The 13,918-nt window shown below is 47.4% G+C and overlaps 1 protein-coding gene across 1 annotated transcript in view; it reads right to left on the bottom strand.

Annotated features, from left to right (window-relative positions):
• The window catches only part of ANO2 (anoctamin 2), a 158,816-nt gene extending 145,739 nt beyond the window's left edge, over nucleotides 1-13,077 (bottom strand). The window contains exons 1-3 of the mRNA XM_054399996.1: nucleotides 11,265-13,077; nucleotides 11,008-11,174; nucleotides 6,730-7,131 (exon numbers count right to left, since the gene is read on the bottom strand). Coding sequence (XP_054255971.1) covers nucleotides 6,730-7,131; nucleotides 11,008-11,174; nucleotides 11,265-13,077 — 2,382 coding nt within the window. The remainder of the gene's footprint in view (nucleotides 1-6,729; nucleotides 7,132-11,007; nucleotides 11,175-11,264) is intronic.
• Nucleotides 13,078-13,918: the final 841 nt, after the last annotated feature.

Here is a 13,918-nt window from a genome sequence, read left to right as displayed (position 1 = left end):
TAGAGAAAGCATGGCCAGCAGATGGAGAAAGGGAATTCTGCCACTCTGCTCTGGTGAGACCTCACTTGCAGTGCTGCATCCAGCTCTGGAGCCCTCAACACAGGAAGGACACAGACCTGATGGAACAGGTCCAAAGGAGGGCATGAAAATGATCATGGGGCTAGAGCACCTTTGCTATGAGTACAGGCTGAGGGAGCTGGGGTTGTTCAGCCTGAAGAGGAGAAGGCTCCAGGGAGATCTAAGAGCAGCCTTCCGGTACCTGAAGGGGGCTACAAGAAAGCTGCAGTGGGACTGTTTGCAAAGCCCTGCAGTGATAGAACAAGGGACAATGGTTTGAAATTAGGGGAAAGCAGATTCAGGTTGGATGTTAGGAACAAGTTCTTTAGCATGAGGGTGATGGAAGACTGCAACTGGTTGCCCAGGCAGGTAGCTGAGGACCCATCCCTGGAGATCTTCAAGGTCAAGCTGGACAAGACCCTGAGCAACCTGATCTAGTGGAGGATGTCCCTGCTGACTGCAGGGGGGTTGGACTAGATGACCTTTGGAGGTTCCTTCCAACCCAAACCATTCTAAGATTCTAAGCCACCCTGGTTCTTGAGCCCTGTATTCCTCTACCCAGAGCTGCCAGCTCATTATGAAGCAGAGAGAGGAACTTGTGTGAGCTGTTTCCTGAACATATCTTAACACTGTACCAATGCAGATGCCATCATGGTGGCTATTAACAAAGACAGTATATTTTTTCCCCTCTACATTCTTGTTATCAGGCAATAAGGGTCAGTTAATTAATATTTCCCTCTATGACAGCTTCCCCCCACTAGGTCTGTGCTCATTCACACAAACTGCTACCTAATTGTTAGAGCTCAGACCCTACCTAGTACTTAGGTCTAGAAAGGATTTCAGAAACATTTTGTGTTGAAGAGGGCACTCTTGGTTTCCAAGAGAAAATTACTTCTTTTTTTCATGTCTTTAAAAGACCTCTCCAATGTTCATCCTTAATAGCTTGACTATGAATCCAGCTATAATTCCAGAATGCCTCCTTTTCATGTCCAATATAACACTTCAAAATGTACACACCATAAAATGTCTAACGCATCTGGAAGGGAATAATTCCTTCCCTGCAGTGGCTCTCTTCCTGGAAAAAAACAGGATGGTCTGTCTAGTTATAATGTCCTGAGCAAGAGATCCTTCAATTGCAATTTGGACAGAATGACTCACATAACCATCAGAGTCACCAGTACAACAAAGAGACCTTAAGAGTCATGAAAAGAATCCCACAAGCCTGAGTCATTATTTCTGTTACCTTTCCCTGGAATTGCTAAAGGATAGCGAATTCCACCTCCTCACTCTACACATACACAGGCAGTTGAGGGTTTCCCATAAGACATTCCTATCCTTCAAAGATCAGTTTCCATAGTCAGATAACCCCCAGGCCTTCCTCTGCTGTAATCAGTTCAGTTCCCTAATCTGAAGGCTGTGCAGCCATTCAGTGAGACTGGGACAGACTGAGAGCTGGGCAGAGAGGAACCTAATGAGGTTCAACAAGGATAAGTGCAGAGTCCTGCACCTGGGAAGGAAGAATAAACTGCACCAGCACAGGTTAGGAGAGGATCTGCTGGAGAGCAGCCCTGTGGAGAAGGACCTGGGAGTGCTGGTGGACAACAAGCTCTCCATGAGACAGCAATGTGCCCTGGTGGCCAAGAAGGCCAATGGGATCCTGGGGTGCATTCAGAGGAGTGTGTCCAGCAGATCCAGGGAGGTTCTCCTCCCCCTCTGTTCTTTCCTGGTGAGACTTCACCTGGAATATTGCACCCAGTTCTGGGCTCCCCAGTTCAGGAGTGACAGGGATCTACTGGAGAGAGTCCAAGGGAGGGCTACAAGGATGCTGAAGGGACTGGAGCACTGCCTGATGAGGAGAGGCTGAGAGCCCTGGGGCTGTTCAGTCTGGAGAGGAGAAGACTGAGAGGGGATCTAGTAAATGTCTATAAATAGATGAGGGCTGGGGGTCAGGAAGGAAGGGAATATTCTCTTTGATACCACAGGCATTCTACCCAGCCACATGCTGTCAGGGATCCTTCTTTTAGTATTTATTGAACCACATCTGCATCCAAATTTGGGGCTTCTCCAAAACTCTTTCTAAAATTCTCTCTACTCTGCCCTGGTGAGACTGTATCTGGAATATTGTGTCCAGGTCTGGGCTCCTCAGTTCAAGACCTCAGGAAACCGCTTGAAAGAGTCCAGCACAGAGCCACAAAGCTGCTGAAGGCAGTGGAACATCTCCCTGCTGAGGACAGGCTGAGGGAGCTGGGGCTCTATAGCTTGGAGCAGAGGAGCCTGAGGGCTGACCTCATTCATGCAGGGCAGTGTTGGCAGGATGGAGCCAGACTCTGCTCAGGCATGTCCAGTGCCCCAGGACAAGGGGCAGTGGGTGCAAGATGGAGTAGAGGAGGTGCCACGGGAACACAAGGAAATTTTTTTTTTTCCTGTGAGGGTGCTAGAGCCCTGGAACAGGCTGCCCAGAGAGGTTGTGGAGTCTCCTTCTCTGGAGATATTCCAGATCCACCTGGATGTGTTCCTGTGTGACCTGCTCTAGCTGAATCTGCTCTGGCAGCAAGGTTTAGGCTGGCTGATCTTTTGAGGTCCCTTCCAAGCCCTAACATGCTGTGATTCTGTGAAAAGAGAGACATATTTTCCTCTTCAACAGCTAACCAGCTTGCCAGTAGTTTCATCACGCTCACTTGCCTTGCCTTCACTCTTCCATTTTAATTTTATAAGAGCTCTGTATTACATTTCACCCCCATATAAGCAATACACAGGAACAGAACACGTTTTAGCTAATTAATGCTTCTGTAACTAGAGTTGGTGAAAAATAACCATCAAATATTTATAGAATTGGTACACTCAGAGGCCCCCAAAGAAGTAGTGCCTTGTTCTGAGTGCTGTGCTAAAAGACAGTGACATACAAAGTGCAAAGATCTCGAGGTATAAGACCCCAGTCTGCTTCCTATACTATAATACTCTGCATGTGTTTTGGATTTGGGAGGTGTTCATTATCAGGAAAAAAAAAGTCTTAGGCTCCTATTAAATTTCCCTATCCTTTTAACATTACTATTAGCCACTAGTGAGCTTTTCTTTTCCCCTTCAGATGAATGAGCATTTGGAGACAAATACAACATTCATGCTGAGTACCTGCAAAATGCTTCACATCCACTAAGGGCATGACATTCTTTTCTTGGAATTATCCACAAATCATACTGATAGATCCCTGAAAAGGATATATATTATTTTCCCCTTGCAGGCTCTTAATTACTACTAAATTCAGCAATATGCATAAGCTTTTAAATAAAAGTTGAAATATTTTATACCAAAGAAAATGGGGGGTTTTGCAAGGTAAAAAAAAAAAAAAAAGAGGTATTTTTAATAAATGCAAGTCTTGTCCATTGGAATTCCACTTTTCTTTTTACAATGAAAATTATTAATATTAAAATAAGCCACATTTGCAATTTGTGGAAATATAGCAGACGGAAGGAAGGAAGGAAGGAAGGAAGGAAGGAAGGAAGGAAGGAAGGAAGGAAGGAAGGAAGGAAGGGAAAGGAAGGAAGGAAGGAAGGAAGGAAGGAAGGAAGGAAGGAAGGAAGGAAGGAAGGAAGGAAGGAAGGAAGGAAGGAAGGAAGGAAGGAAGGAAGGTAGGAAGGAAGGAAGGAAGGAAGGAAGGAAGGTTGGTTGTGATTAAAGTTCTGAGCTCAGTGACCCTTAGACATATTTTTCCCAGGACTAAAATCAGAAGTTATTCTCAGATCAGCTCAACAGACAGTTTTAATCAACATATCAGGCCAGATGCACCCTCCTCATGCCTGCTCAGCATGGTGCATGAATCGTAGAATGGTTTAAGTTGGAAAGGACCTCAAAGATCATCTGCTCAAAACTCCCTACCATGGGCAGGGACACCTCTCAAATAGGCTCAATGCCTCATCCAACCTGGTCTTCAACACCCCCAGGGGTGAGGCAGCCACAACCTCCCTGGGCAGCCTATTCCAGAGTCTCACCATCCTCCTACTGAACACCTTCTTCCTAAGTCTTCCACTCTAACCCTGCTCTCCCTCAGCTTCAAACCATTCCCCCTTGTCCTGTCTCTAGTCACCCTGATGAAAAGTCCCTCTGCAGCCTTCCTGTAGAATCCCTTCAGGTACTGGAAGGCAGCTCCCCAGTCCTCCCAGAGTCTTCTCTTCTCCAGGCTGAACAACCCCAGCTCCTTCAGCCTGTCCTCATAGCAGAGGTGTTCCAGCCAGGTGTTTGTGTGTATGCTACAGACCTGCTGTCGATGTAGGGCAGGCTTTGGTAACACAAATCCACAGCAAGCCAACAGCAGTTTCACTGTGCTTTAACAGGAGTTAACTAAGAGGGGAACAAAACAGTGAAAGGAGAAAAAGAAATGGAAGTAAAAGCCACATATTTGGGGTAGGGAATAAAAAGAGTAATGCATAGTCCTAGCTTCTCAGGAGATGCTGGAGGGAGAAGAGAAACAATGAGGCTGCTTTTTTTTTTTTTTTTTGGTAATTTTCAAAGTTCCTTAGGGCTCTCCAGTTAATTTACAAACCCCCTCTTCCTTTTCAGAAGGAGAACTGTAAGAGAGATTCTTCTCTTGCTCAGCTCTCTGTGACATCGTTTATTGCTCTGTGCTATTGGAGATGGTGTGTCGTCACTTGGAAAGGCTCTGAAGCAGAATCCCAATCCAGCTGGACTTTGGGTAAGCCGTGAGTCAAATAATTAAACCCAAATCTCCTGCTAGACATTCCTGATGAAATTCAGAACTGAAAGAAGCCTCCCAAAGACCAGCTGTTTCATGCAATTCGGTTGTAAAAGTCACAGCACTAAGACAGTCATATGTTAGCAGCTTTGAACCTTAACCCCAAAGCTTAGCATAAAAGACTCAAGATCTGAGATCACTTTTTTTTCCCTGTTCACTGCAAGGGTGGCTCAGCCAGGCTGTGCAGTGAAATACAACCCACAGCCACCTGCAATTCAGCAAACTGAGCAGGGAAAAATGTTAAGAGTCAAAGGGCTTTCTGTTTCTCTCTGTTCCTGCCAGCAACTGGACGTGTGCATGCTATACCAAGTCAGCTATACTCAAGTTTTCAGCTGCAACCTGTGATTTGGTCCATGCTTTGGAAGTGTTGACTGGTTGCACTGAAAGCAATATGAGCTGTAAGTTCTCAACACCTCTGAAAAGAAGCCCTAAGTTTCTTAAATTTGGTGTCAAAAAGAACAGAGCACCCAAAACTAGAACCCAGCAGGCACTTCCCTTCAACAGATATAAATATCCACAGTGTTCAAAGAGGTCCAGAGGGATAGCACAGCACTCAGTGAATCAAGATGGGATTTGGATGACCTGTGCTCAACTGACCTACTGGCTGTAGTCAAGCAACCTAACCACAGTTCCTGACTGATATGATCACAACAGTATCCAGCATCATGCACCTATGATGAGAATAAAGACATTAAAGGCTAGGAGGCCCTCCTGTTGCACCATAGGACCTGTCCGTTTGATAGAATCATAGAGTGGTCTGGGTTGGAAGGGAGCTCCAAAGGTCATTAAGTCCAACCCCTAAATGGAATGGAATGAAAAAAATGACATAAAACTCAGGTGTGGCTGGGAAGAAAGCAAAGAGTTATGTTCCAAGTCAGAGTTATTCTGAGCAAATATGAAATGTCTTAGCAGACAGAATCACAGAATTGTTAGGGTTGGAAGGGACCTCAAGGATCATCCAGTTCCAACCCCTCTGCCAGGGGCAGGGACACCTCACACTACAGCAGGTTGCTCACAGCCACATCCAGCCTGGCCTTAAAAACCTCCAGGGATGAGGCTTCCACCACCTCCCTGGGCAACCTGTTCCAGTGTCTCACCACCCTTGTGGGGAAGAACTTCCTAACATCCAATCTGAATCTACCCACTTCTAGTTTTGTTCCATTCCCCCTAGTCATATCACTACCTGACACCCTAAAAAGTCCCTCCCCAGCTTTCTTGTAGCCTCCTTCAGATACTGGAAGGCCACAAGAAGGTCTCCTGGGAACCTTCTCTTCTTGTGTTACAACAAGAAGGAATGGCCTCAAGCTATGACTGGATAGGTTTAGACTGGACAGTAGGAATTTTTTTTTCACAGCAAGAGTGGTCAAATGTTTGAATAGGCTGCCCAGGGAGGTGGTTTAGTCACCAAGCCTGGATGTGTTTAAAGGTGATTTGGATGTGGTGCTTGGGGATCTGGTTTAGGGGTGAGCCTTGTAGAGTAGGGTTCTGGGTTGGACTTGGTGATCCTGAGGGCCTTTTCCAATCTGAATGTTTCTGTGAATCTGTTAGAATACTTAAGAGAGCCTTCCCTCACAGCTCAGGAGGTTCCACCTCAACATGAGGAAGAACTTCTTCACGCTGAGGGTCACAGAGCACTGGAACAGGCTGCCCAGAGAGGTTGTGGAGTCTCCTTCCCTGGAGACTTTCAGGACCCATCTGGATGTGTTCCTGTGTGACCTGTGCTAGATTTTATGGTCCTGCTCTGGCAGGGAGGTCAGACTCAATGATCTTTGCAGGTCCCTTCCAACCCTTGGTATCCTATGATCCTATGACCAGGCTGTCTCATCAGCAGAGCCCAGCCATGACTATGTGCCACACACAAGCAGCTCCAACACCCAAGTGACCATTACCTCGTGGGGCCACCCGCTGCTGCGTGTTGCTCTTACCTCAGGGTCCTTCTCTATCTCCAGCCCTGCTTCCACCAGGTTGCGTTCATATTCCTCCCGCTGCAGCTGCTTCTCCTCTTCCATGGCATCCAGGGGGCTGAGCTCAACCACCTCCACCCCAGGCAGTCCCCGTGGCTCCTGCAGGGCATGCTGGCCATCCTCCCGTGGGTGCAGCTCAGCGCTGCCCTTGGCGGTGCCTCCGTTGGAAAGCAGTCCCGAGGAGGCAGCTCCGTGCGTGGGCTCCGCGGAGCCAGGGGCGGGGAGGTGCCGAGCCAGGTGTTTGCGGTAGTGGTAGGCTAAGACGTAGTCCACCTTCCTCCTGCTGTCCCTGAAGTGCATGCCACCGGGGGACCCTTTGGCCACGGCCCCTCCTTGTGTCCCATCCAGGTAATTGTTTATAATCTGGGGGAGGAACACACGAGCATCACAGACAAGAAAGATCCTGAGCCTGCCACTGTTTTGGCCCTGCCACTGGAGGACTCTTTGGCCATGGCCCCTTCTCATGTCCCATCCAGGTAATTGTTTATAATCTGGGGGAGGAACACACGAGCATCACAGACAAGAAAGATCCTGAGCCTGTCACCATCTTGGCCCTGCCACTGGAGGACTCTTTGGCCATAGACCCTTCTCATGTCCCATCCAGGTAATTGTTTATAATCTGGGGGAGGAACACACGAGCATCACAGACAAGAAAGATCCTGAGCCTGCCACTGTTTTGGCCCTGCCACTGGAGGACTCTTTGGCCATAGACCCTTCTCATGTCCCATCCAGGTAATTGTTTATAATCTGGGGGAAGAACACATGAGCATCACAGACAAGAAAGATCCTGAGCCTGCCACTGTTTTGGCCCTGCCACTGGAGGACTCTTTGGCCATGGCCCCTTCTCATGTCCCATCCAGGTAATTGTTTATAATCTGGGGGAGGAACACACAATGTCATAGAGTGACACCAGCTTTCCAGTGACTGGAGAACAAGACACGAGCAAACAGACAGGGGTCAAGCTGATCCAAAGCAATCAACCCAACAACTGAATTCCATACATTTGTGGTGGCTTTACAAGTCACAGGATCACAGGTTGTTAAAGGTTGGAAGGGACCTTCAAAGATCACTGAGTCCAACCCCCCTGCCAGAGCAGGACCATAGAATCTATCACAGGTTGCACAGGAACACATCCAGATGGGGATGGAAAGCTTCCAGGGAAGGAGACTCCACAACCCCTCTGAGGAGCCTGTTCCAGTGCTCTGTCACCCTCAGGGTGAAGAAGTTCCTCCTCATGCTAAGGTGGAACCTCCTGTGCTGTAGTTTATATCCATTGCCCTTTGTCAGATCTTAACAGGTAGCACTTACAGATTCCTTTCTCTTCCTACTTCCCCTTCCATTACATGCACTGGCAGCCCTGAAGGCAAAGTTAACCAAGCCTACTCTATGGCAATTTTCTCATTTGTTAACACCACACACATTTTTGAAGGTATTTCATAAATGTGCTTAGTATTACACACCCTAAAGTCTCCCAGATGCTTGTTTTTTGTTGCTTTGCTGTACTGAGTTTCCCCACAAAGCAGCAGTCACCACATCCCTAAATAAGCCTTGGGTTATTATGCACACAACAACATTCTTTCAGGAAAATTATCATCAAATAATCTGTTCTGCACAGTACACTTTGTATGTAAAGTGTACATATTGCCCCTGAAGGCATATCTAAACATAAAGTCAGCACTGCATTCTGGCAGAATATAAAACTGCTTCACAGTCTCACAGTATATCAGAGGTTGGAAGGGACCTCAAGAGATCATCAGGTCCAACCCCCCTGCCAGAGCAGCATCACTTAGGGTAGTCTGCACAGGAATGCATCCAGGTGGGTTTGGAAAGTCTCCAGAGAAGGAGACTCCACAACCCCCCTGTTCCAGTGCTCTGTGACCCTCACTGGAAAGAAGTTTCTCCTCATGTTGAGGTGAAATCTTCTCTGTTCAAGTTTGAATCCATTGTTCCTTGTCTTATCACTGTGAACCACCCAAAAGAGCCTGGCCCCCTCCACTTGACACCCACCCCTCAGCTATTGATAGACATTGATCAGATCCCCCTCAGTCCTCTCTTCTCCAGACTAAACAGCCCCAGGGCTCTCAGTCTCTCTTCACAGGGGAGATGCTCAAGTCCCCTACACATCCTCATGGCTCTCTGTTAGATTCTCTCCAGCAGGTCTCTGTCTCTCTTGCTTGGGAGACACTAGTTCATTGCAATTCCCCACTTCCTAGTGAGGTGAATTCTCATGTAGTACTCACAGGCAACCCATGCAAACCTCCTGGATCCATCTCTTCCACAGCAAAGAGAAGTCCCTTGCAGTTCCTAGTCTGCCTTCCAGCGCGTTTGGCTCCGCAGAGCGCAGGAGTAATGATGTCACCACCACCACCAGGTCACTGGCACAATGCAGTGCATTAGCTGACTCTAGAGAAGAAGCACTCTAGGCATCCTCTCCTCCCTCACTGGCAAGTGTGGGCAGAAATGAGAAGCCCAAACAAAATGCAGGAGAGAGAACAAGGACGTTAGAGGACATGAAGAGCCACTAAGAAGTTTGCCTGTTTATTACTGTGCCAGCTGCCACATCCCAGCCACCTGAGAGAGCACCATAGCAACATTTGGTGTTGCTGGAGTTACACAGAATAACACAATGAGGAGATACAACAGTGCCTCTCTCCCTCCCACTCTCTCTGTTGACTCTTCTCTTGGCAGCAAAGTGCCATCTCCATTATTATGGGTGTCTAGCTGCCCAGAAAAACAAATACAAATTCCCACAGTTTTCATGAAGGGCATCTTCTGGCCCTAAATTTGCACTGCTTTCCTTACCATGTGACAATCTGGCACATGAAGACCTTCTTAGGGAGGAACAAAACTTCATCTGCAGTTTCCAAAATGTCACTGAAGGAACTGTCAAGATCTGTCTCTCCCCACTGCTCACAGCCATTGTAAAAGCCAGAATCAGGGATTGAAACAGCAGCATAGAATGGTCTGGGTTGGAAGGGACCTCTAAAGGTCCTCTAGTCCAACCCCTCACATTCCATCTTTCCATTACCAACTTCCATCCCACATACATTGCTTCTTGACACTTCCAAGACAAGTGGCCAGCACACCAAGCAATAAGAAAACACAAAGGTAGGATCAGCATCTCACAGTGATTTTACTCTAGGATCACCATCTCAAATTATTTTATTCTGGTCCTCTAATAGCTAATATATCATCACATGAGGAGAAAACTTCTTTCCAGTGAGGGTGACAGAGCACTGGAACAGGCTGCCCAGGGGGGTTGTGGAGTCTCCTTCTCTGGAGACCTTCCAAACCCACCTGGATGCATTCCTGTGCAGACTACCCCAAGTGATCCTGGCAGGGGGGTTGGACCTGATGATCTCTTGAGGTCCCTTCCAACCTCTGATATACTGTGAGACTGAGATACTGTGATATCACTACAAACATATTACAAGAGATGTCTCCTGTAACAACAACCACAGCCACACTACACTTCCACCTTCCAATGCAGCCTACACTAACATCTGGGCATGTGCTGGCCCAAGGATAGCCAAGCTAGGAATCACAGACTCACAGAATGGTCTGGGTTGGAAGGGACCTCCGAAGGTCATCTAGTCCAACCCCCCTGCAGCCAGCAGGGACATCCTCAACTAGATCAGGTTGCCCAGAGCCCTGTTGAGCCTCACCTTGAGTATCTCCAGGGATGGGGCCTCAACCACCTCCCTGGGCAACTTGTTGCAGCGTTGCAGTACCCTCATGGTAAGGAATATGTTTCTAACATCCAATCTAAATCTCCTCTTCTCTGGTTTGAAGGCATTGCCCCTGACCACTGCAGGCCTTTGTAAAGTCTGTCTCCATCGTTCTTGTAGGCTCCCTTCAGGTACTGGAAGGCTGCTATTAGTTCTCTCTGGAGCCTCCTCTTCTCCAGGCTGAACAACCCCAGCTCCCTCAGCCTATCTTTGTAGCCGAGGTGCTCCAGCCCTTTGACCATAGGAATAAACCTATGGATCTTTTCCTGCGCTAGGGGTAACAGCAACCTCCCTACTCCTGCTCAGAAGGATTTTGACTGATGATGCAGCAGAAGTCAAATGACCTACCTAAGGCTGTTCCATCACTTCCCTTGCATAGTCATTATTCCCACTACAGTATGCATTTTCCTAACACCCAGGAGTGTACCATGCTCTGATCACACCCTTTCAAGCTTCTTCTTGATCTTAAAAGCATGGGAGGAAAAATCAGTGAGTACAGAATCCTACTTACAGAGCTGCTGAAAGATTGCATAGAGCCTGGATCTTCCAAAGCTCCCTTGATCCTGCTGCTGTGTGTGGAGGTCCGGTTCTGAGGAACGGTGAGGTATTTGCTGTTGTGTGCTGAGAAAGGGTCCCTTGATGGCCTTGCTGTCCTCTGTGAGGAGGGGAGGGGAAAGCCTGCTGAGAATCAGAGAGAAGCATTGTTATAAAGCAGGTTTTGTGTGGGTGGTTTGCTAAGAAAGGGGAAATAGAGCAGCGAATGGACACCATTCCACTGCAGTTCATGGACACCATTCCACTGCAGTTCATGGACACCATTCCACTTCAGTTCATGGACACCATTCCACTGCAGTTCATGGACACCATTCCACTTCAGTTCATGGACACCATTCCACTGCAGTTCATGGACACCATTCCACTGCAGTTCATGGACACCATTCCACTTCAGTTCATGTAGACCATTCCACTGCAGTTCATGGACACCATTCCACTGCAGTTCATGGACACCATTCCACTTCAGTTCATGTAGACCATTCCACTGCAGTTCATGGACACCATTCCACTTCAGTTCATGGACACCATTCCACTTCAGTTCATGGACACCATTCCACTGCAGTTCATGCAGACCATTCCACTTCAGTTCATGTAGACCATTCCACTGCAGTTCATGGACACCATTCCACTGCAGTTCATGGACACCATTCCACTTCAGTTCATGTAGACCATTCCACTGCAGTTCATGGACACCATTCCACTTCAGTTCATGGACACCATTCCACTGCAGTTCATGGACACCATTCCACTTCAGTTCATGGACACCATTCCACTGCAGTTCATGGACACCATTCCACTTCAGTTCATGGACACCATTCCACTGCAGTTCATGGACACCATTCCACTTCAGTTCATGGACACCATTCCACTGCAGTTCATGGACACCATTCCACTTCAGTTCATGGACACCATTCCACTGCAGTTCATGGACACCATTCCACTTCAGTTCATGGACACCATTCCACTTCAGTTCATGTAGACCATTCCACTTCAGTTCATGCAGACCATTCCACTTCAGTTCATGGAGACCATTCCACTGCAGTTCATGCAGACCATTCCACTGCAGTTCATGGACACCATTCCACTTCAGTTCATGGACACCATTCCACTTCAGTTCATGGACACCATTCCACTGCAGTTCATGGACACCATTCCACTTCAGTTCATGGACACCATTCCACTTCAGTTCATGTAGACCATTCCACTTCAGTTCATGCAGACCATTCCACTTCAGTTCATGGACACCATTCCACTGCAGTTCATGCAGACCATTCCACTGCAGTTCATGGACACCATTCCACTTCAGTTCATGGACACCATTCCACTTCAGTTCATGGACACCATTCCACTGCAGTTCATGGACACCATTCCACTTCAGTTCATGGACACCATTCCACTGCAGTTCATGCAGACCATTCCACTTCAGTTCATGGACACCATTCCACTGCAGTTCATGGACACCATTCCACTGCAGTTCATGGACACCATTCCACTGCAGTTCATGCAGACCATTCCACTTCAGTTCATGGACACCATTCCACTTCAGTTCATGTAGACCATTCCACTTCAGTTCATGGACACCATTCCACTGCAGTTCATGGACACCATTCCACTTCAGTTCATGGACACCATTCCAATTCAGTTCAGGGACACCATTCCACTGCAGTTCATGGACACCATTGCACTTCAGTTCATGGACACCATTCCACTTCAGTTCATGTAGACCATTCCACTGCAGTTCATGGACACCATTCCACTTCATTTCATGCAGACCATTCCACTGCAGTTCATGGACACCATTCCACTGCAGTTCATGGACACCATTCCACTTCAGTTCATGGACACCATTCCACTGCAGTTCATGGACACCATTCCACTTCAGTTCATGGACACCATTCCACTGCAGTTCATGGACACCATTCCACTTCAGTTCAAGTAGACCATTCCACTTCAGTTCATGGACACCATTCCACTTCAGTTCATGGAGACCATTCCAATTCAGTTCAGGGACACCATTCCCCTTCATTTCATGGACACCATTCCAATTCAGTTCATGGACACCATTCCACTTCATTTCATGGACACCATTCCACTTCAGATGCTGCACTTCAGCACACGGAGAGGGGTGCAGAGGAACAGCAGGTACTTACCTGTGTGACCTGCTGGGGAAGGAGGAGCAATGATACAACCCACACTTAACTCAGCTCTTCCCTGAGTGTTCAGCAGCATTTGCACTCATGCACTTTCAGCCACCAGGATAGGAGCTGGCAAGTCTGTGCTTTGCAGCCAGCTAAGCATCCTCCCGGAGACAAGCAAGCCTTGTGTTTCATCTCAGAAAGAGCATGAAGGAGGTAGCTATATGCAGAAAACCCTTTCATTGGTGCAGTGATCCTCATCTCCAAATAATTCAAGGACAATCCAAAAGGATCCAGTCTTATAGATGGTGATAATAAACTTTGTCTCACTCTTCTTTCCTGTTTTGTTTGGAAGATCATATTCCCCCACCCCCCACCCCCTTTTTATTTTTTTTTTCATTTAAACCCTTCCTGATTCTTTTTTCAAGAGTCTAAGGTAGACATTGTGTCCTACTGCTGGTCTTCTGTGCCTTTGACATGGGTTGAATCTTCTTACTCCTGCTTATGTGCTAAGAGAGGAGGTAGTAAAATGCTAAAGAAGGGAATGTGCAGACCTTGCCCCTAAAGGTTATGATTATTCTGATGTTTCCTATCAATAATAGATTAGCACAGTAGAGCAACTCACCAGTCTCCCTCTTCTGATCTCTCAAGGAGACTCATACTTGGTTAACTTTAATGAAGCATATAATGATGCCACAAGGGAAACTCCAGGGAAAATAATTAATAAGTGAA

This window comes from Indicator indicator, chromosome 3 (assembly GCF_027791375.1).
Source record: "Indicator indicator isolate 239-I01 chromosome 3, UM_Iind_1.1, whole genome shotgun sequence".
NCBI lineage: Eukaryota > Metazoa > Chordata > Aves > Piciformes > Indicatoridae > Indicator > Indicator indicator.
Note: the sequence above shows the minus strand (reverse complement) of the source record. Positions and strands in the feature narration are given on the sequence as shown.